Here is a 22,605-nt window from a genome sequence, read left to right as displayed (position 1 = left end):
ATATTACCAGATACAAAGTTTTGAGGGCATTCAAAATTGCACTTCAAAATAAAATACTTCATTGAATTTTATCAACAATTATTGGTACTTCTGAAAACTGCTAGATGTTTCTTGTCAGTATAATTGGTGAGAAAAGGTTCATAACACAACTTTATAAAGTGGTATTCATGACGATGAAAGTTATTCCTTTTTTTTAATATTTTTTATTGGCTGCTCATCTTGGCAACACCTTTCTGCATGATTCTATTGTTCCTATTTTTTCATATAACATAGGAGGAATCAAGATAATAACAGTATATTTTAACTATTTTATGGCTTAATATAATAATTTGGAACGCTATGTTACATTAAAATGTTAGAATATTTTCTTGTTTAATTTTTTTTTTGTCTTTGTTTTTGATTTTATTCGTTGTCACAACCAAATAATATAACAGTCAGAAATTATTTTTCTCTCTATGTGTGTACACAAAATAAAATAGGAAAAAAAATAAAAAAGAAAGTTGATATATCTAAAACAATAAGAACAACCAAATACTATCTGGTATCGATTTTTCACTCTTCCTAACCTATTGATTTAAAAAAACTAAAATATATGCACAGTAAATATTTAAATTAGGAATGAATTTAGGCAACCATTGGTGTAGGCCGTTTGTGAATTGTTTGTATCAACAACAACGACAATGAACTAGTTAGGAGTGCCAAAGAACGAAAGACAAAATAAAATTATGTTGCAATAATAATGAAAAAGATGATGATGATGATGATTATGATTATGATTATTATTATTATTATTATTATTATTACTGGCGTAATAGTTATACGAGTTATTAGATAATGCAACATTTAAAAATGGATATATGCTATTGATACCTGCCATCTTTCCAATAAGGGTTTTGTCTGTTGTTTGGGGGTAGTTGACCTGGATGATGATATTGTTCCTTTTCTGCATTTGGCCCTTGTATAATGTATGGACCAGAATGTTGAACAGTTCTATTGTTGTTTCCTTGAGAAATTACGCCTGCATTATTAATATACTGGGGAGGAATATATGATTGCATTGGTTGTTGCATACCCATTGGAGGTATGTTACTATTCATGTTTAACTGACGGTGTTTTTCCGTGGAATTATACTGGGGATTTTGAGGTGGATTAACAGATAATTGCCCAGTTTGATACCCATTATTATCTTGTATAATTTGTTGAGGAATAATATGTTGACCTTCATTAATATACATAACCTGGTTAGGCGTAGGAACTTGGCCTCCGATAGGACCTTGTACCATTTGGTTTGTTACATAAAGAGGCTGATTATGATTGATGATTGGTCTTCCTTGATGGTAAGTTGGGGTCGGAATAGGAATAATCTGACCACCCATCTGATGAATATCATTTCTCTTATTATAAGGATCGTATGCAACAGGATGTGGGTACTGAATAGTATGTGGGTATGATGGTGAGGGTATATTGTTATAATGTGTCGACATGGTATAAACTGGTTGATTGATACCTCTAGTACCGTCGAGGAATGCTTGATTCATTTGAATGTTATTGCCAGGGTGAATATTCGCAGCGTTATTAGGAGTTTGTAAAGTTGGAGTTTGATAGGGCATGTCTAATAACTCTCTATGTTTAGGTACTTCGTCATGTAAAGAATTGATTAAACTGTTAATATGTGGTAAATATGGTTTATTTGGTATTTCTCTTGATAGGTATCTATTTTGTGCAGCGAGTGTTCCAGGATAATTCTGAGGATATTGAGCCGCAACAACTGGATGTTGTATATAATTCCCATCTCCCTGATTTGATAAACTGTTAATGGTATCCTGTGGTATATTTCTATTATTTATTCTCACCATTGGATCATCAGTAGATACCCTTTCAGAATGGAAACTATCTGTCTTAGGTATGGAATCACTATTTGTGAATGTTGAAGTACGATTTTTATGACCTGAACGCGTTTTTTTAGTAATGGGATTGTAAATACTTTCTGAAGATTTATTACCTTCCGTCATCTGATTAAAGTTCTTTTGATTCTCCAGGAACCAAGTAGCACAATGATCTGGAAAATCTGGACCAAATATGGGCACTAGAAGGTATCTTATCGGAAAACAGAATTTAATACAGAGTAATTTGGCAATTTCCATTGGGATCCAGGTACCTTGGATTTTGATGTATCCTCCACGAATACGATGAATTAGTTGTGTCATATCGAATCCATTGAAAAAATTTGACGCTACATTCTTTTCCTTAATGAGATGCTTCTTGAAGCTCTCGAATAGTTCTTGTCTCAAAGAACTTGGAAGTGAGTTCCAATGCAGATCAGTATATTTTGATTTTGATTGAGAAAATAACTTATTGAATTCTTCTAGAATATCAGAAGATGTTTCTGAAGATTCTTTGTTTGATGCAGAAAAGTTTTTTTCGTTAGGTTTTGGTATTGATGAGTTTGGGTGGTGTCTCTTCTTAGATTGCTGAGATTTAGAATCAGATCCTGATGTCGAATTAAAAATGGTATGGGCCAGCACTTTTTTAAATTCCTCAGCACATGCTTCTTGTAAAATGGCATCATTGGTACAATTTTTACGAGGTATGGTAATGAGACCCTTCATAACATCTTGATAAAGTCTCCATATACCCGTTAAGAAAACATAACCACCCTCAAATGTCCATATAATACAATTGTTTGGATTAATTATTTTTTGGTTTTTCTCTGAGTTGTGATCCATTTTTTGTAACCTAAACTTTTGATTTTTGGTTAAAGAATAACTAATATTTTCAAGCGTTATATCTTTGATTGATTGCTCGGGATGGATTAGATTTTGCAAACTTACGTTGCTGCTTCGTTTTATCAGTGTTTGAGTTCCTTCTGTATTAGGAGTTAAATTACTTTTGGTATACCCTTCAGCGTCATTACTTTCCTTTTCAGTCGCTGATTTTTCATCCTCTACAAGATCTTCAATGATGAAACCATCAAGAACGTATGTGTTTGGTTTATCTAGACATAGCCTCTCTCGGTATACTTTAAATAATTTCTCTGGGGAGTCAATATTGTCACTATCTTCTTCATCAGAGCTATCTTTGTGAAATGATTGTCGTAAATTTGGTAATTGGTATTCGAAACATTCTAATAGATGTTTCGAACGTCTGTGTCCACCTGCATGTCTTCCATGCTTTTTTGAATATTTCTGTTTACTTTGGTATATTGGTGATGTGAATTGTTCCGCTATACTCGTCCGATAAGTTGTATATTCAATATTAAGATCTAGATCTTTATCATTCAAAAGAATGTAGTTAAAGAAGGACCTCTGGTAATCATCCAATGGACTGCTTGTAAGTTTAATTATTGATGGATCCAAATATGATACTGGAAATTCTATATTTTCGTTTGAATCCCACTTGAAATTCTTGATATGAATTGTATCGGTGAGTAATGGATGATCGTCTGTTGATGTAGAATTACATTGGGATGTGGTCGTGTTTGCTTTACTTTCGGTTTTACTTTTAGTTTTCCCATTATTGGTCATGTTTTAATGTTAGGTAACTTGTTTGGTTATGTATAATTTCCTTGTTCTTAATTTTTTAATTTATCTGTTTGTTTGTTTTTGAACAATGTTTTAGTGTTGCCTGAAAAATCTTGATGTTGCCGGTATAAAAAAGTGTGGTGTATTTGTAGATATTTGCATTCGTTTGTTACTAAAAGAAAAACTTAGATAGATTTATTGAAAGGACTAAAATTATATCTCGAAGTATAGAGTAATTTGTGCTAAAGAATATCTGTAATACGAAATGGTATGGTGTTTAGTTCAAATTGTTCTTAATATGAAAGAATTTTGTTGTTTATTAAATATACCTCGAGATGCGAAAAATATAAGTAAGTTAGATCTATAATAATAACTTCAGTATGATGCAAATAAAAATTAATTGGATAATATAACTAACAGAAATTTGTATTAAACAATTGACAGAATGCTACTAATTCTAAAATCTATGATGATTTATTTGAACAATAAAAAAATGAAAGATAAAGAGAAATAAATGAAAGTAGAAGGTAAATAAAATTGTTTCAGCTAAAAACAAATATGATCAATATATGTAATACTTTGAAAGGACAGTAGAATGGATAGGTACCTATATATTGTATCGATGTAAATATTTATTGAAAACTTTGATGAATGTAGATGTCCTTTTGTTTATTAGTTTTCTTAGCTTTGTTTTTGTTGATCGAAATAGATATAAAGAGTTAATCAATAAATCGAAGAGTATACATATATTTGAACTTAATTGATGGTCTTGTATCCTTTGTATATATAACGATACCCAAACAATATGATACTAATTGACCTTTCCTCAGGATTTTTATGTAATTTTTTTTTTCTTTTTCTATATTTTTTTTGTCTTTTTACTTCATCTGCAATGGAACAAATGGAAGATAATAAAATTTATAATAGTAATAGAAGCTGCAAATAAAATAAAAATATAAAATTAAGCTGTGAGGACAGTGATGTTAAGAACAACCATATTTGATTTATAATGAATTTTTCAATGCAAGTATTTACAATTATAATTTTTGCGGAACTATCCTAAGAAGAATGGTACGATCTTTTACTGAGTCCACTCAGCTGATCGTGGGATTAAAATTATGTAAGAAATATAAAGAGTAAGATAAAGAACATGAAGAGAAAAAAATTAAAATATGTAAATAATAAATTTCAAAGAATGTACCGTGTCCAATCAATAAAGAGGTGCTTGTGAAACTACTGTATAAAAAAAAGGAACGCTTCCTTAATACTACTGCACTATAAAATAAGCATAAGTATAAGTATAAATATTTTGAAAACATCGAGAAGATTATAGTTTTTCTTGAGTAAGAAATTTAAATAAGTTTAACAGAGTAAAACATGTTAATATCCCTTAAGATCAGGGGAGCCCTATTATAAAAGCAGGCACTATGGAATATAATAAATAGAACTTTAATTTTACGGTATTTTTCTATGCACCATATTAATTAATCACACAAAATAAACAATAAGTTTTCAAAATTCTTCAGATATCTTTTCAGTAAAACTGTCGGATAACAATAACAAAAACCTTATAGTTTAATTAAATGATCTGGTACTTCGGAAGTACCAGAATGTTGTGGAAAAAATATTGTTCCTTAGCAGAGACACGGAAAAAACAAAATAAAGTATTTCGAAGAAAAGGAAAATCCAATCGGTTACCAAAATGAAAAAGGAAAAAAAACAGTTATCATATTTATTATTGTTTTCCTAAGAATATCTATTCTCTTATTTCAGTAATCTTACGGAGGCAGTAGCTTTTAAAAATTAAATCCACCCGGTAATAAATTTGATAAACAATATGAGTCGCCGAGCGGGTCAGACAACCCCACTCTTTAACAGTTTCTTGTGGCTTGCTTTCTTAGAAAAAATATTCACAAAGTTCGGGAAGAAAATTCTACAAGAAAAAAACAGCAGGGCTGGAACCTTTCTATTGGAAAACATAAAGAATGCATATGATAAAGAGATAACGTTTTAGTCCTGCCAAATATTCTAAGCTCTTATTTGGGGCAAGATCCAACATTTTTGGAATCCAAATTTAAAATTCAAAGAAAACCTAGTAGAAATGCGCGCAATGTTTTTGTTTATTTGTTTATTTTCTTATTTCGTCGTTTTTCCACTACAGTTGTACGAATATTTCTTGCGAAAAATAAAATAATATTTACAGATATTATTTGTATTTTCTTCCAAATGCAATATGAATTATATAAATAACTGATCCTGGAGAATAACCCCAAACAAGCAAACAAATATTGTAAAAAAAGTTTCTTATTCATAAAATTTAAGCTCTGCAAGATGAATTAACATGATTCTCCTTCGCGATTTCTTTCAAATATTGAACTGTTACAGAATAATATTGATAGTGAACTGATTTATTATGAATGTAAAGCATTATTGATGCTTATTTAATTATTCGCTTTAGGGGCATTGTTTTATCTTTCCTTTTCCACTAAGTAAATTTACTAAATTTATTTTTATATATACATGTTTTTATAATTAAACAATAGGAAACTATGTAAACGGATTTTGATTCAATTTCAATTATATAATATTTCTTCTTCAATTATATTTAACGGATCTATATTCGCTTGTAGGTGAAATGTTTCTGGGAAACTTTCATTAAGCTAATTTCGATGGCATGCAGGGTATGTCTGTAATATAAATTAGTAAACTCTAGTTATGTTTATTTTAATTTTAAAATAAACTGCACATGATATTTTACTTGATTTAGTTTTAAACTTTTAGTCAATTTCGTGAGATGTCTGTTCCTTCGTAATGAAAAAGCTTTATATTCGTTTTTAGAAAAACATTAATCTAATAGAAACAAAGAACAAGCAAATTTTTTGAAAGAGTGAAACCCCTTACGTAGTTTTTTATTTTAAAATTAAGTTTTAAAGATTAAAAAAGAAAAGAAAACAAACAGTTAATAAGATTTTGTAATCAACTCTCAAATCTGTAGATAACTACTCTAAATAAAAATAGTTCAAATTTTATATTTTCCTCTATAGGGTTTATTTGCAAAACCCACTTGGAATTCATGTTTTTAATTTGATAATAATTATTATTTTCTACACGTGTCTTTGCACTCCCAAACTTCGGAAGTAAACCATGATATAGAGTAGTATTAAAATACAAATAATATTACCATTTTTAAACGTCACGTATTATATTTATTTTGCAAACACTGATCATTACAGGAATTTTTATTTTTTTGTTTTAAATTGCTGTGTGTTCAACAAGTTATAATATAACAACAATAATATTAAGTGCAATGTAATTATTGCAAGATACATCATCTAAAATAAGCAAAATAGAGAGGGTTACTTCTAGTAAATTGAACAAAAACCTAAAAACTCCAAAATCACTTAAACTAACTTTTGGGTTAAAATTGATTTTGATAATTCAAATATTTAATAGAACTATGTGGCACATGAAAAGCTGTAAATTTTTCATAGATGAAATGATAACGACATAGTCTATTTTTATTGTTTACTTGTTTCTCCTTATAAAATGTGAAAGATATAGATTTCATAGAAAGAACTGTATGAAAAATGTTTTGATCCTGGGAAAAAGAAATTTAACTTTTTTATTCAACTTTCTCCGGCGTTATTCTGTGACGCAAACTTCGCCGAGGTGTTTCCTTAAACGGAATCCCATATAAAAAAATATAAATATAAGACTGATATTAATATTAAATATAACTAATTCTAAATAATAAAAGATTGAAAATTAATAATATTTGAAACAATAGAAGGAAACGAGAAAAACATTATTTACAACTTCCATAGCGTTTTATATTTTCTTCTAGTAGTTATCCCAATTGATTAGGAAGATTGCCGTTCAGGATTGCTTTCTACCCCTCAAATTATGTAATTGTATATTGTTATTTGTTATTAAATGGGTTTTTTTACAAATAGTTTTTCAACTTGTTTTTTTGAGTTTATGGAAATGTTATTCATTGTATTCTAATTACTTGTTGCTGTAAGTAAAGGGTACAGTGTTAAAAAAAGCGGTTGGATGCAGTAGCGATTTAGTATGTTGTTTTAGATATTTCATATTATTCAGATAAGTTGTTAATTTATTTCAGATAATAGAATATAATTATAAATATATAATAAAAAAATAAAACAGCGATAATATTAATGTGGTTTTATATGATTGGTTAACTAATTAGCAAAATAAAATAATCTAACAAATAAGAAAGGAAACATCATATCGAAATCAATATGTATAAATATATATTATTAATTTTCCAGTTGAATTATCAAATAAATTAAGAATTCAATCACAGAAAACATATTAAGTTGGAAAAAAAATGATTTAGTTACATTTACAAGACCATATATTAAACTCTAAATTGAGAAAACTATTAAATAAAATGAGGATTAACTCGATTTAACAAAGTTTATTGTCCCATCACGTTTAAGAACCACTAAACAGTAAATACATGAAGTCCGGTGAAATGGAAGAGTCACCTCGTTTTTCCATATCTTTTTGGCAACTAAAGGACTTACTTTACACAAAAGAGGATATATTGTTTATACCTCTATAACAATTACTATTCTACTATTATCTGCCTCTTTTGTCAATAAAACAAACATAAACATCCTTTAACGCGTGGGGTTCTTTAATATCAATTGGGGAATTGATGTTCCAATTGAGCTGCTTAGAAATGTTTTTGATCCAGTGTGTTGGGCAAGTATTTAAAACAAGAGATTAAGTGGGTCATTGTTTTCTGTTTATGGTTCAGTTTGGTTTCTTTCCCAAAAAAAACATGGGAAATAACAATGGAGGGTGGAAATCGACGTCCACAAACTTAATTGTAGAATATTTTCCAAATAGTTATGAGTTGTTATTGAAAGTTAGATATTCCTACCTTTTAACAAAACATAGTAATCTATGGGACCAATGAATTATAGTTGAAATAATAGAAGGGTGCTGAACTCATTGGAGGCCCTTCTATTAAAAGGCGTTATGTTAGATAATTCAAAAAAGAAAATGTTGTGTCGCTACCATCTAAGTAAAGTGACAGGATAAATATAGGCATTCCAATTCAAAACAAGTCACGATTTGTTTTTTGCATTTCACTTACATAATATTATTACGTACAACATATCGTAATAATATGTAATATATAAGCAATCCTACGATTTTCTGTTAGGTTATACCACGCATAAGAAGAAACCTGCATATCATCTAACAGATTACGAAATAAATTCGTTCAATAACTCCATTCCTTTCTCTCAAGTTATTGTAAATACAAAAAAAAGTCTAATTGGTAAAAATCAATCTTACAGAACGATTTGGAAGGGGTTGTAATCAAAATACCTAATTTTATTTAAGACTTTTATTTTATGGTTATTCTCCTCTTCTTCTTATTCTTCTTCTAAAGAGCGTTATTTTTCAGAATAAACTTTTTAAAGCCGTCTGCGGTTGCTTTTGTTTGCCCTCCGCTATTATAGGATCATATGATTTATTGTTGTTAGCTAAACTCAAACGATTTCAGAGAAATTCCGTAGTACTGAGAGCATGTGAATAATAATAAAAATAGGAATTACGAACTTCCACGGATCATTCATTTAGGGAATGGAAGTTGGTGACCAGACACAGGATTTACTTTTTAATGATATTCAAAGTGATATAAAGAAGATAAGTTATAGTAATAAAAGTGGTTAGTTAATAGTAATGTAAAATGAATAGCTTTCCAAATAATAATCAGATTCAATTCATAAATGAGGTATTGAATTTACAATTATTGTCGTTTGGATTTTTTTAAAGGATCTGATATACAGCAATTTTTCATAATTGTCTATTTCATTGTCATACACTAGATAATCACTGAAAATCAAACTTGTAACATAGCTTCTGAGTAAATAAGAATTATAATTACAATCAATTATTTACTTACAAAAGGAGTAGATATCACTATATATGTATATTTCTTCCGAGTATTATAATAGCAATTATTATCTTGATATTAAGTATTGTAATACATTCGTACGAATGTATATATTATAAATAAATGTAAGCATAAATATTACAAAACATTTTGAGGTACTGCTGTTTTATTTGTGTTGTGATTTTTGTTTAATAACTGCGATAACCATTGTCCCATGTCGGAAGAATTGTCATAAGATTTTGCCAAGCTTTCGTTTAAATTGGTGAAATCATTTTAAAAATTAAGATAGAGAAAGAAAAGTGGAAATTTAAATGCAAAATGATGGAATATGTTTATTAAATTTAATTATAAAAAAAAAATTGTATAAGTAAATATATGATCTGTATAAGATTTTAGAATGTTATTTTTATTTTTGTTTCTTTTGACGTATAATTATTAAAGAGTTTTTCCAATTCTTTTCAATAACTTATATATCTAAAAATGTATGCGAAGAAGAGGATGAAGAGGAAGAAGAGTAAAGTCGTGATATAATGATTGAATCATTTCACTATTTATAATTTGTAATTTGTTGTGTGTGTATGTGTGTTTTAACGGATTTCAACTTTCTCTAGAAGACCACTATCTAGATTATAAAGTAATCCATGAATTCTTAAACCACCGTCTTGCATAGCCTTCTTAATGAAATCTTTCTCACCGATTTTTTGAGCTTGTTTTCTTACGTTTCTATAAGCTAATAATTTAGCTTGTTTAGTAATACTAATATCTTTATGTAGAGAAGGACCATCAAAGTCATCACGAAGATCTTCAATATCTTGTAAGTAACTGTATAAATGAGAACAACTTGAATCCTTTAGTCCGTTTCTTCTGTTTAATAGACATGTATTAATACCACCACAATCAGTATGACCACAAATGACAATTTGTTTAACGTTCAATACATTCACAGCATATTCTAAGGCAGATTGTGCAGACAAATCATTTTCAAGGACGATATTAGCAATGGTTTTAAATGTGAAGACCTCTCCAGTGGCATAACCTAGACAACTTTCGTTGTAACGAGCGTCAGAACAACCAAAAAATAAAGTATGAGGTGTATGGTTTGTAGTGGCGAATGGTGTAAACATAGCAGGATTGTTAGTTTTCATTGAGTCTGCCCATTCTTTATTGGCTACCAATAGGTTGGTAGAAGAGTAAGATGGTTCAATTGTAGTTAAAATATCGGTACCCATTGTGTATATGTGTTTGTAAGTGTTTGTATAAGTTTTGATTATATATATATATAGTATATAATAATAATAATAATAATAATAAATGATAGGGAATATTATTAAAATAAATAAAATTGGAAATAATGAAATGTCAAGGTATTTATAATTTCAGAATGAAATTAAAAAAGGATAAAAAAAGGCATGAGGTATCTCCTTTAAGGAGTCATCGGAAGCACGTAAGAAAGAAAAAGAGCCTTCCTCCTCATACTTAATTGTAATACAAATTGTATATCTATGTCATCATCAATATCATCACTATTACTAAGGTTGATACAATCGTTAAAGTTTTTTTTTTAGTCATTATGAAAATATATATGTACATTTCAATACTTATTAACGGGCGGAACGAAAGAAAAAGAGGAGTAGGACAAATATCACCGAAGTAATAAAGAGAGGGTCTTTCTCTCGCTCTCTTTGTGATGTTAATCGATTTAAGCATAATAAATAAGAAAAGACAAGAACAAATGCAAATGCAAAATGAACGCCTCATCTCGTCATCATTATCCTCATCATCTCATAATGGAAGTAGTAAATCTTCCGTTTTTCTTGGGCCAACGCAACATCTCTCAGCCAACATTCCTCAAATATTTTTAGGGGCAGAACAACCGAAAAAACATTCAATAATTCAGTTTTTGGCGGAAGGAAATAGGGAGGAGAGAATAAAAAAAATTATAATGCTAACGTTAGTGACATAACTATTAACGAAAGAAAAGAAAATTGGTTGGGTGGTTGTTACGTATTCCTGACATCATCGGTAAAGTTTTAATTTTCTTTTTTAACCCACGCTTCCTTTATTTTCAAAACTCAACGGAATGTTCGTTCGTTCGTTGTATTTTTGCGTTTTTTGCTTTGTGTGGGTTAACATATTTAGTGGGGGGAGGAGGAGTAAATTTCAAATGAGGAGTGGAAAAACATAATATTGGAAAAATTGGTTACGTCAATATGATGTATGTATGTATGTTGAAGATACCAACAGCCTGGATATGTTTGAGAAGAGAGATGCGGAGGTTTCTTTCACTCTGCGGAAAATACATTATCAGATAAATCCATTATGATATCACCACGAGGCGGCGAGGTAATGCATGTTGTGATGGTTTATTATTTTTGATGTGGATCACAGAAGAAACAACTAAGTAATATATATTTTTTACATTTTAAATTAAATTACCTTAATTCCTCTTGCTGGACGTTATCTGTCTTCTTTACCTTTTGGTACATAGAAAAGTGATCTTATAGTGCTATCATTAGAAGATCATGAATATATATTTGTATTTATGTATATATTTATGAGAGACAGTCAGCTATAATGGTGTTCCAGTTACGATACTATCAATATTCTTTTTAAAGTTAAAATTAAAATTAACTATTTTAGTCGAGAAATAAGTTGTGATGATGTGAGTGTACAATTAAAAAATTAAAACGTAACAAATGTTCTTAACTGAATTTCTCATATTCTTTTAACGGAATTATAATTTCTTTTGTTTGACTTATTTATTATATATAATGCTAATAATTTAGTAGGCATGACGTAGGATATTAAGTACCGATCTTCTTATATATATATATATATGACAGATTAGTGATGATATTTAAGAATATGCTCTAACTTGTATCTTACTAGATCTAATGAATGTATGTATGTGTCTTTATTTATATTTGTCAAGAAATGAATATTATTGTTGTTATTATTATTAACAAAAGAAAAAATTAGAAGGATTGACGATATATTTGGAGATTGTAATATAATTGTTCAATAAATGCACTACTATATTATCATTTAGAATGGAACATTTAAACCGACTCTATTTGCTGTAGCTTTCACTTTTTCTCTTTGAGTATATTTATGACTTAAATCATATAATTCCATTAATTCATCATATTCACGTTGATTATTTAAAAAATTAGTAGCATCTTTCCATGATTCAATTAAACGATTTGGGTTTTCAATAGTATTATTATCACGATTAAATTCTATTAGTTCAGTTTCAAATAATTGTTTGAAAGGAGAACTATCCTTAAGATATAATAATGATTTATCTTTATTTATATCATGATTTTTTAATAATTTCATTCTTTGATTTAATTGATTTAATTGTACTACTAAATCTTTTTGATCATTTGTATTAATATTTTTCAATTGTTGTTTTCTTATAATTTGCATCTTGTCATATGTTATTAATGATATTTGACGTTTATTATCAAACTTTAATTGTGCTAATCTACCACGACGTTCATATTTAACTAATGCTTTGAGTAATTGTTTATAAGTAGATAATAATTCTATCTTCGACATTTTTTTATAATAATCTACGATTTTAGATTCAGTTTGTTGTATTCGTATTTTATAGGGGTATTTCTTATGTTTTTGTTTTGTCGTCCTTCTTTTTTCTTCAATTATATATATATACACATTTAAAGATGTATATCAAGAAAATTATCACTAATGTAACAACATTTTCAAGAAATTTCAAAATTATTTGCCACGTGATTTTGTGGCACGTGACTGTTTAAACCCTAACTTTATAACTTTCTCATACCCTAATCTAAACATGTTGTTGTTTATAATATATAAATATGAACGTTTTTTGTGTCAATTTCAAAATATTTCACTCTTTCTTCTTATATTGCGTAGTATATAATAAATATACAATTTGTATTGCCTTTCCCGAATTCTCGGTCAATTCGTGACGGTGTATAAATACGTGGATCAAACAAAATCAAAATGAATAGTTCGATTTCTGTTAATATTAATGGCCGATTCTTCGGATGAAAACCAACCAATAAGCGTGCAACGCGGTAATTAGTTTTTCTAATTACTTGATGAAATAACAATTAATATCAGCGTGCACGCATTTCAGTTTTCTTTCTGTCGAATAAGATTCAAGGAATTATTAGTATGTGGAGGAGGAAGGGGGCAAGCCGATTCTTACTATGAGAATACAATACCTGCTAATACTAGTAATAGCAATAGTAATAGTAAATGAGTAGAGTGGCAACCCCTCTTTTCTATAGTAGTTTACAAGTACACGCGTGTGTACTTTCAAGTTAGTTTTGCAACTTTGATTGATTTCATACAGTCAGGATTCATCCAATTATTATCGTCTTTGGTATTATTTACTATTTTCTTCGTATGCTTTCTTTGTCTTTTTATTTTGTAGAGAAGTGAAAGAGGGAATACTCAAAGGACAAATGAAATGGATGCGATGATTACGATGGGAAAGGTTCGCTCTATTTCATTTTACTTGACTGTAAAATTGCGTTATTCTTTATTTCTTTTCTTACTTTAATAATAATAATAATATATATATATACACTCATTTTTCTCGATTTATATTAATTTCTCCCCATCACTAAAAAGAACTTCATCTTTATACTTATTTTATTTAAATTTTTGATTTTACATTAAAATTAACGCTACCTATATATATCTACATTACATCACATTACATCAAACAAACAAAATGTTAAAGAGCGTTATTTCAAAGAGAACATTAGCTACTGCAGCTCAAACCATAGTGCCAAAGGAATATGGTGGTCGTTTCACCGTAACTTTAATTCCAGGTGATGGTGTTGGTAAAGAAATTACCAACTCCGTTATCTCTATATTTGAATCCGAAAGAATTCCAATCGATTGGGAAACTGTAGATATCTCTGGGAATGATGAAGCTGATAAAGTTAATGCAGCTGTGGAATCTTTAAAAAGAAATAAGATTGGTTTGAAAGGTATTCTACATACTAATGCTGCTGATCAAGCAGGTCATGGTTCCTTCAATGTTGCATTAAGAAAAAAATTAGATATTTATGCTAATGTGGCTCATTTTAAATCATTAGAAGGTGTAAAGACTAGAATACCCAATGTTGATCTAGTCGTCATTAGAGAAAATACCGAAGGTGAATTTTCTGGTTTAGAACATGAATCTGTCGAAGGTGTAGTTGAATCTTTGAAAATTGTTACAAAACCAAAGACTGAAAGAATTGCTAGATTTGCATTTGATTATGCTAAGAAAAATAACAGAAAACATGTTACTGCCATTCATAAAGCTAACATTATGAAATTAGGTGATGGTCTGTTCAGAAATATCGTCACTGAAATCGGTGCCAATGAATATAAGGACATAGAAACTTCCGCAATGATTGTTGATAATGCATCCATGCAATGTGTTGCCAAACCGCATCAATTCGATGTCATGGTCACTCCATCCATGTACGGTACTATCCTAGGTAACATTGGTGCTGGTTTGATTGGTGGTCCAGGTTTAGTTGCGGGTGCTAACTTTGGTAGAGAATACGCTGTCTTTGAACCAGGTTCCAGACATGTTGGTTTGGATATTCAAGGCCAAAATGTAGCAAATCCAACTGCTATGATTTTGTCAGCCACTTTGATGTTGAACCATTTAGGTTTGAACGATAAGGCCAGTAAGATATCTGATGCCGTTCATAAAGTTATTGCTGAAGGTAAGACTACCACAAGAGATATTGGTGGTTCTGCATCAACCACTGAATTTACACAAGCTGTCATTGACAAACTAGCTACTCTATAAACAACAACAACAAAAATAACAATAGAATAGGTCAAACATACACATAAAAAAGAAAAAATGTAAATTATATACATATATAATATATTGATATAAAATAATACAATACAGTCTCATACATATTTCGTTGTAACACCTTTTAATATTCCTATAATTATGTATATATATCGATACATCGTCTTGATTTACCTTTATTACGTATTCCCTTCTTCCTCTTTCTTCTTGTTCTTTTTATGCGGGTTTCGGGGTCAAAATATATAAATATTACTATAATAAGCTAAATGAATGAATCTAAAATTTATAAATTATCCACTTTTTTCAATAAAGACCAAATTAACCATATGGCGGTGTACAGTTTCTGAAATCGTATAAATTAAGGATCTTTGCAACAATCATATAACAATGGATCATCCAGACTCTTACAATGGTAAGTCTGGGTTTAAATATTTTTCATCCTTTATGTCCCTAAACGAGTCATCATTCACTATCCCATATTCTTTATTGAATGCCAACTTAAAACAACATGAGATATTTGTTGAACAAGAAACAAACAAAATGAAGCTCATGTTAAAAGATATTAATGATATGATGATTTCGGGTACCATCGATGGTGAAGAGCAGGCCCTCGTGGAATTAAATGCGTTGATTAAAAATGTTAATACTTTTGAAAAAGAGCTCCATATAAAAGTAGACAAAGAGGGGCAGCTACTAAAGCGAATTAAACATAGAACTGCCTTTTATAATGAAATGAATAACAATTATTTAAAAGGTGATAATATTAGTATTATTGACTGGTATCAGAAATATACAAATTTATTAATAGCAGATTACCTGATACGAAATTGCACATTGGAACAACAACAACGAGTTGTTGAAGAAACACATGACAAAGATACATGTAATCCTGGTGTTCTGTTTTTGAAACAGCAACACATGGAAGATTTGCTTGATACAGATATATTGATAAGAGCTAATACTATAAGCACAGCTCTAACAGGCGAACATGATTTAAACCCCCTAATGGAATGGATACAGCATAATAAACAAATGTTAGCAAAGAAAAGATCTCCTTTGGAGTTTAAGGCAAATTTTCAACGCTACATTGAATTATTATTAAGGTTTGATCTTGGAGGAGCCATTCACTGTTTACAAACATGTCTATTTACATATATCGGAGATCATTTTGACGAGGTGACTGGTGCCTGTGGATTGCTGGTATATATGGAAAGATGTGTTGAACAAGTAACATACAACGAAAAAATATTGCAAGATGAAGGTGAAACCTGTGATATACATTATAATGAACATAAATCTGGAACTGTATTCTCTAATCAAGATGTTGCTTATCGATATTTTTTTAATCGTTCTCCACCAATGGATTATTCGCAAAGTATAAATTCAAAAAATCCTATCAACGCAGCTAACGTTCAACATATATTTAATGCCAAAAATCTTGAGAAATACACTACTCTGTTGGATCAGAACAGTTGGTTGAAATTAAATGAGTTATTCTTGGATGAATATTATTCAATGTATAAAATTCCAAAGAATGATCCTTTGTTGATCTATATTTCAATGGGTATATCTGCAATGAAGACCAAGGAATGTTTGCATAATCATCCTTCAATCGACCCTCGTTATAATGTTCTTGAACATTATTCAACAGCTGATAAATTAGAGAATCAATGTCCTGTATGTTCGGAATATTTTGCACCTCTATCTGAGAAGCTACCATATGCACATCATACTGAATCGAAACTTTTCGAGAATCCTGTAATGTTACCAAGTGGGAACGTTTTTGATTCAGCTATATTGAAACTATTGGCAAAAACACTTCGTAAGAAAGGTATTGTGAAACTGAATCGCAACGAAGTTATTGATCCTATTAAGAAAATTGTTTATAATGAGTCAGACTTCATCACTATGTACCCCACATAGATCACACAGGTGCATACGTATATATTTTTCTATATGTTAAAGATACTTTTTTTTTTTGGGGTGATGCATAGTTATATTATATTGATAGAGTAAATAGTTTGGTCATATATATTATATATTTTGTTCTTCATCATTTTCCTGGTTTTTCTTATTTTGCCTGTAATTTCTCTTTCTTTCGAAATTTTTAAAGATATAAGTTCTAGCTTCTCTCTCGTGGGCAGGCTTTGTAGTGTTTTGTTCACTATTAGTTCTCTTGTGATGATACTCTGGATAATTTTCCCATATAAATTTACTAGACTTATCTAGCATTAATCTATTGTCCTTGGCTAGTGTCTTAATTTGCCATGAATCATAAGGCTCACCAGCGAATACAGTCAATAAGATCTTTCCATAACCTTCTGGTGATATACCATCTGGATTGGAATTCTTACTTGTCTTCTCTAAATCATAACCCTGAGTATGTTTATTTTTAGTACCTTTAATATGAGAGTTAACTAAAGAAAATAATTGTTTACTACTATCAAAATAACCAAACACTAATTCTTGATGATCTCTTATATTTCTATCTTGATCCTTAATACCTTTCCCAGTATGTGGGAAATTGAACATGATATTATTTAAATACTTATGTCTCCATTCGGGACCCATGATCTTTGACCATGGTGTATGTTTTGATATTTTCATAGATCGTACTAATTTAGTGGCATCAGTTTGAAATAATATCTTTACACCTTCTTGAACCAAAAAATCATAATTACTTTGGAAGGTGTTAGGGTATTTCAGATTCAACTCAGTAATAGATGCATCGTAACTTGTTGCAATTAAGTTTTCTGGTTTTATATAGCTTTGTTCAATAATAGATTTTGCAAATGAGAAATCACCTTCACCTATCAATAACAAAGTTTCATCAGATGAAAATGGGATCACAGAAGCCTCACGTTGTTTCTGCACAGCAGCTTGTCTCATAGTCTTCTTGGATACATGTGCCTTTTGTCTGTCAGCATTCAATTGTTTCTTTTTTTGTTGTTGAATCAGATTATCTTGCAGCTTGTGCTGAGCCAAAGCAGCTTTCAACCCTTTTGAGCCGGATTTCCCTTTCAATTTTCTTGCCATAATGTAATACTACTATGAGGATGTTCAAGTGGTAAGTTAATCTTATATGGTTAAAAGAATGGAATTATATACGAACGTCAATATGTCGTTATATTCAAATTATCCCAATAAGATATATTCTTAGTTCTCAAGTAATCCTCCCATAAACGTAGAGAAAATTTTCTTGTATTTTTTTTTTCAGTGCCGATGAGATGAGATGAGATGAGCTCTCGGCTTGAAAATATCCCGTTCCTAATTTAGGTTTTTGCAAAGAGACCAGTCAGACAATACGTTCGACATTCCAGCTTTTATAATAACCACTATAAAGGATAGTTTCAGCAACTGATAAGTATCTTATTCGTTAATCCAGATAGTTTTAAAGTAACCCCCTTAATAGATTGATTTATGACCAATCTAAACATGTTTGTGTCTTGGCTCGTGAGATACAATGCGGCTGCTCAACCACGAATCCGCTTATAATAATCTATAAGGGAGGGCAGGCTTGCGTTTCTTACCCAAACCACCCTTCTAACCACAGCCAGAGCATATCCAAACAAGTATCCGTTCCTGATATATCTATCTTTGCCTGATCCTATATATTTCTTGGCTTTTAAAAGATGACAGTTGACTGTATGTATATGTATGTATGTACCACTGTGGGTGGACCCACCACGTTTAATGCCCTCTTTGTCCGCATGGAAGCAGATCACGTCTGTGTGCGCTCTGTCTATCTGTCTCTGTCTATCTGTCTCTCACTACAATAGTGTGTGAACGTTAATTAGATTAAGTGTGGATTTTAGCCTGGCGAAAGGAGCGAAAAAAAAGATAAACAAAAGTCGCGGTGAGAGACCCATAACGGAAATTAAAAATAAATAATAGACAAGAAATCTGACAACAAGAGGGCAAAAAACAACAGTAAGAAATGTAGGAACTTTTTCTATCAGAACAAAAGAAAGAATATAATACTCATACATGGCTAAATAGTAACAAAGTTATTATCGTCAGAGTGTTTAGAAGAGAAGAACATTAGCAAGAGTTTTCTTCTTTAGATTATTATTATTATTATTTCTTTCTTTTGAGAGGTTAAATACCCCCATTGAATAAATTAATAATATTATCGTAACGATACAGATAAGGTGAACTGGATTAGATCATTATAGAGTTCTTCTTAATTTTTTTGTGTAAGGAGGTTAGGATTATAGTTAAACTACAGAAAGTGAAAGAGAGAGATATTCTATGAGTGGATCTATACCTGCTGGGAATTTACCAGAACCTAGTGGGACTATTCTAATAGCCACTAAGGCTTATTCACGCCGTATGGATGATGAAATTACAATACAACCAGGTAACAAGATAGAGGTCATTACAAATGATGAGGAGTTTAATGATGGTTGGTATGTAGGCCGTAATTTAGAGACGGGACTAGAGGGTCTGTTTCCTAGATTATTTACTGAACAGCATATTAAACCAATAACAACAAATGATCATATTCCTGAACGTCAAGAACGGATCGTCTCTGTGAAAAATACTATGAAAGATATAGATAATGCCTTAGCGGCATTAAGAAATAGTTCACTAGATATGTTATCTGCCGAACAGATCACTTCACATAGTACTTCGGATTTACACAGCTACGATATGGAAGATAATGATAGTACATCACTATATACACCTGGCCTACAGATTGATGAACAGGATATTTCGTTACCTTTGAAGATACCTTCTACACTTGATGGTAATACGGAAGATGTCGTTCATTGGACTCCCGGACAAGTATCCGAATATTTCCATTCTAAAGGATTTGAACCACAAGTGGCCTCAAAATTTGAAATTCATGGTATTAGTGGGAAAAAATTGTTGGAATTACAATTATCACACCTGAAGAAAATAGAGATAGATTCCTTTGGTGCAAGATTCGAAGTGTTTAAAGTGATAGATGCATTGAGATCGCCAATGATAAGACCAATAACACCAGGTAATCATCCAATACCTACTGATGGCCTCGCTATAAGTTCAGAGAAAGCCATTTTTGAATCACCAGGAAGAGCACCTATTCCACCTTCGTATCGAAGTCCCGTGCAACCTCTTGTGTCGCCTTCCCTTAACAATAATAACAGAAACTCCATAATAGCATCATCTCCTACATTAAGACATCCATCACAGGATTACTTCAAATATCCGCCCATCTCAGAAGAAGGTAATGGTTCCAACAAGATTAGTGGTAGCGCATACAATTTTCCTAGAACGGGATCGCCGGCTTTGTCGCCACAACATACGAGATCACGTTCGATATCTTCGGCATCCTTTAATAGTACTGGTAATGGCGCTACCGTGGTCAGCAGCCGTGATGTCTCGTCGTATGTCAGTAAGTCGAAATCGACAACTGGTACTGCCGCCGGCAATGATAAGATAAAAAATAGTATGCTACGTCAAAACCAGCATAGAAAGACGGCCTCTGGAGGTTCATTTGTTGAATTGTTTAATAGAATTTCCATGTTATCTACAAACGATGAAGAACTTGAAGAGGATAATACATTGACAAATATGTATAATGACTCAGCTCATTCCACGAGACCATCATCCGCCATATATCATTCGTCTCATTCCAGAAATGTTTCAGAGACCAAGTACCATCATCATAGTACAAGTACAAGCAAGTACCATCCAAGGACCCCATCTACATCTAATTTGATGAATGATCATTCAAGATCACCTTCGAAAAGTAATACAAATATGTTGACTACTGGTGTACATTCTCGTACTCCATCTGGTGTTAATAATCACGTATCAATACATTCTAGAACACCCTCCGGTGTAAATTACAAGGACTCTCATTTAAGGACTCCCTCTGGAGTTAATAATACTAGTAGTAATGGTGATAGTAATCAAAGACACAATCATATGCGGACCCCTTCAGGACCCGCAATCGATGGTCGTCACTCAAGATCTGCATCCGGTGTTAAGTCGCATATTAGACGTGTCTCTGTAGGTACCTCCGAACTTAAGAAGAGCAGAAGGTCATCTGTATTATCCTTTTTATCTCCGAGTAAAAAAGATAATGATACAAATCTCACAAAATTCGAAACTTATTCAAATAACAGGGAGAGTATTCCAAACGATAATAGGAGAGCTTCTCACTCAAGAAAGAGCTCGACTGCAATTAATTCTGTAAGGCATCAAAGTTTAAGCAATGATGCAGCCAATACTACAAGCGGAACTATAACATCAACTGCCAGTAAACCTAACGCACCTCTCCAGAAAAAGGTTACAGGTGAGAATGTCAAATCTAAGGGGATGTTTACCTTGCAACCATCCGCCAAGAAACAAACATCAGCATTCCAAGAAGGTATTCGTACTATATCTGTGGATAAAGCAATTAAAAATGCTGATTGTGCAGGTTGGATGAGTAAAAAGGGTAGTGGTAAGATGGGTGTGTGGAAGACTAGATTTTTCACATTACATCATAACAGGCTTTCTTATTTCTCCAATACTGCAAAAGGGAAGGAGAAAGGTTTAATCGACATCACTGGGCATAAGGTTGTCCCCATCCAAGATGATGATACTTTAATATCTTTATATGCAGCAAGTATTGGCCGTGGTAAATATTTTTTCAAACTTGTTCCACCCCAACCTGGGTTTAAGAAAGGTTTAACATTTACACAACCACGAGTTCATTACTTTGCTGTTGATTCCAAAGATGAGATGAGGCAATGGGTGGCTGCGCTGATAAAGGCCAATATTGAAGTTGATGACTCCACACCCATTATATGTTCCTATAATATGCCTACTGTATCGCTGAGTAAGGCTCAGGATATGTTGAAAGATGCAAAAGAAGAGATGAAGCAAAGAGACAGAGATCTTGCACTTCATGAAGCAGATGAAGACGAAGTGATGTGGGAAGAACAAAATAAAAGGAATCAAATGCAAGCTGCTGGGTTCATCTGATTTTATTGCTAAAAAAAAACACTTGTGTTTTTTGTATATCAAAAGTAATATGAAACTATTTGATGTACTTTACACTCATAGTATACCAATCTATTGATATAAGGACTAAATAATAATACTTAATTTCTAATCTGTTTAATAATAAATAAACAATACTCATATACTTCGAAGGTAAGTTTTGGATTTTTTAATATTTGTGATGAAATATTAAATTTTAGTTGGTCCAGCAAAAAATTGAAACTGTTATAATATCCCAAATAATGTAAACAAAATTTAAGAAGAATGGAAGAAGGTTGTAATAACGTCTTAAATTTGTAGTTTGAATTATAAACCTTTACAAATATATTATATATGTCTAAATAAATGTT

General features: G+C 31.0%; 7 protein-coding genes across 7 annotated transcripts; 3 read left to right on the top strand and 4 right to left on the bottom strand.

Moving 5' to 3' along the window:
* Positions 1–860: 860 nt before the first annotated feature.
* Positions 861–3,524, bottom strand: XBP1 (Xbp1p; the record flags this gene model as incomplete). Its single annotated transcript, XM_041548968.1, has 1 exon — positions 861–3,524. The coding sequence occupies one exon, from the start codon at positions 3,522–3,524 to the stop codon at positions 861–863; it is 2,664 nt and encodes an 887-aa protein (XP_041404902.1).
* Positions 3,525–10,043: 6,519 nt separating this feature from the next.
* Positions 10,044–10,685, bottom strand: NCE103 (carbonate dehydratase NCE103; the record flags this gene model as incomplete). Its single annotated transcript, XM_041548967.1, has 1 exon — positions 10,044–10,685. One exon carries the CDS (start codon positions 10,683–10,685, stop codon positions 10,044–10,046), a length of 642 nt encoding a protein of 213 aa, XP_041404901.1.
* Positions 10,686–12,501: 1,816 nt separating this feature from the next.
* On the bottom strand, positions 12,502–13,017 carry FMC1 (Fmc1p; the record flags this gene model as incomplete). Its single annotated transcript, XM_041548966.1, has 1 exon — positions 12,502–13,017. The coding sequence occupies one exon, from the start codon at positions 13,015–13,017 to the stop codon at positions 12,502–12,504; it is 516 nt and encodes a 171-aa protein (XP_041404900.1).
* A 1,168-nt stretch (positions 13,018–14,185) lies between these two features.
* Positions 14,186–15,265, top strand: IDH1 (isocitrate dehydrogenase (NAD(+)) IDH1; the record flags this gene model as incomplete). The annotated part of the gene is made up of 1 exon (XM_041548965.1): positions 14,186–15,265. The coding sequence occupies one exon, from the start codon at positions 14,186–14,188 to the stop codon at positions 15,263–15,265; it is 1,080 nt and encodes a 359-aa protein (XP_041404899.1).
* A 399-nt stretch (positions 15,266–15,664) lies between these two features.
* FYV10 (glucose-induced degradation complex subunit FYV10) lies at positions 15,665–17,200 on the top strand (the record flags this gene model as incomplete). The annotated part of the gene is made up of 1 exon (XM_041548964.1): positions 15,665–17,200. The coding sequence occupies one exon, from the start codon at positions 15,665–15,667 to the stop codon at positions 17,198–17,200; it is 1,536 nt and encodes a 511-aa protein (XP_041404898.1).
* A 111-nt stretch (positions 17,201–17,311) lies between these two features.
* On the bottom strand, positions 17,312–18,313 carry BMT5 (25S rRNA (uracil2634-N3)-methyltransferase; the record flags this gene model as incomplete). Its single annotated transcript, XM_041548963.1, has 1 exon — positions 17,312–18,313. The coding sequence occupies one exon, from the start codon at positions 18,311–18,313 to the stop codon at positions 17,312–17,314; it is 1,002 nt and encodes a 333-aa protein (XP_041404897.1).
* Positions 18,314–19,528: 1,215 nt separating this feature from the next.
* On the top strand, positions 19,529–22,237 carry KABA2_02S06116 (uncharacterized protein; the record flags this gene model as incomplete). Its single annotated transcript, XM_041548962.1, has 1 exon — positions 19,529–22,237. The coding sequence occupies one exon, from the start codon at positions 19,529–19,531 to the stop codon at positions 22,235–22,237; it is 2,709 nt and encodes a 902-aa protein (XP_041404896.1).
* Positions 22,238–22,605: the final 368 nt, after the last annotated feature.

The sequence above is a fragment of the Maudiozyma barnettii genome (assembly GCF_903064755.1).
Source record: "Maudiozyma barnettii strain CLIB 1767 genome assembly, contig: KABA2_02, whole genome shotgun sequence".
NCBI lineage: Eukaryota > Fungi > Ascomycota > Saccharomycetes > Saccharomycetales > Saccharomycetaceae > Maudiozyma > Maudiozyma barnettii.
The sequence above is the reverse complement of the archived record's forward strand: the minus strand, read 5'-3'. Positions and strand labels throughout refer to the sequence as shown.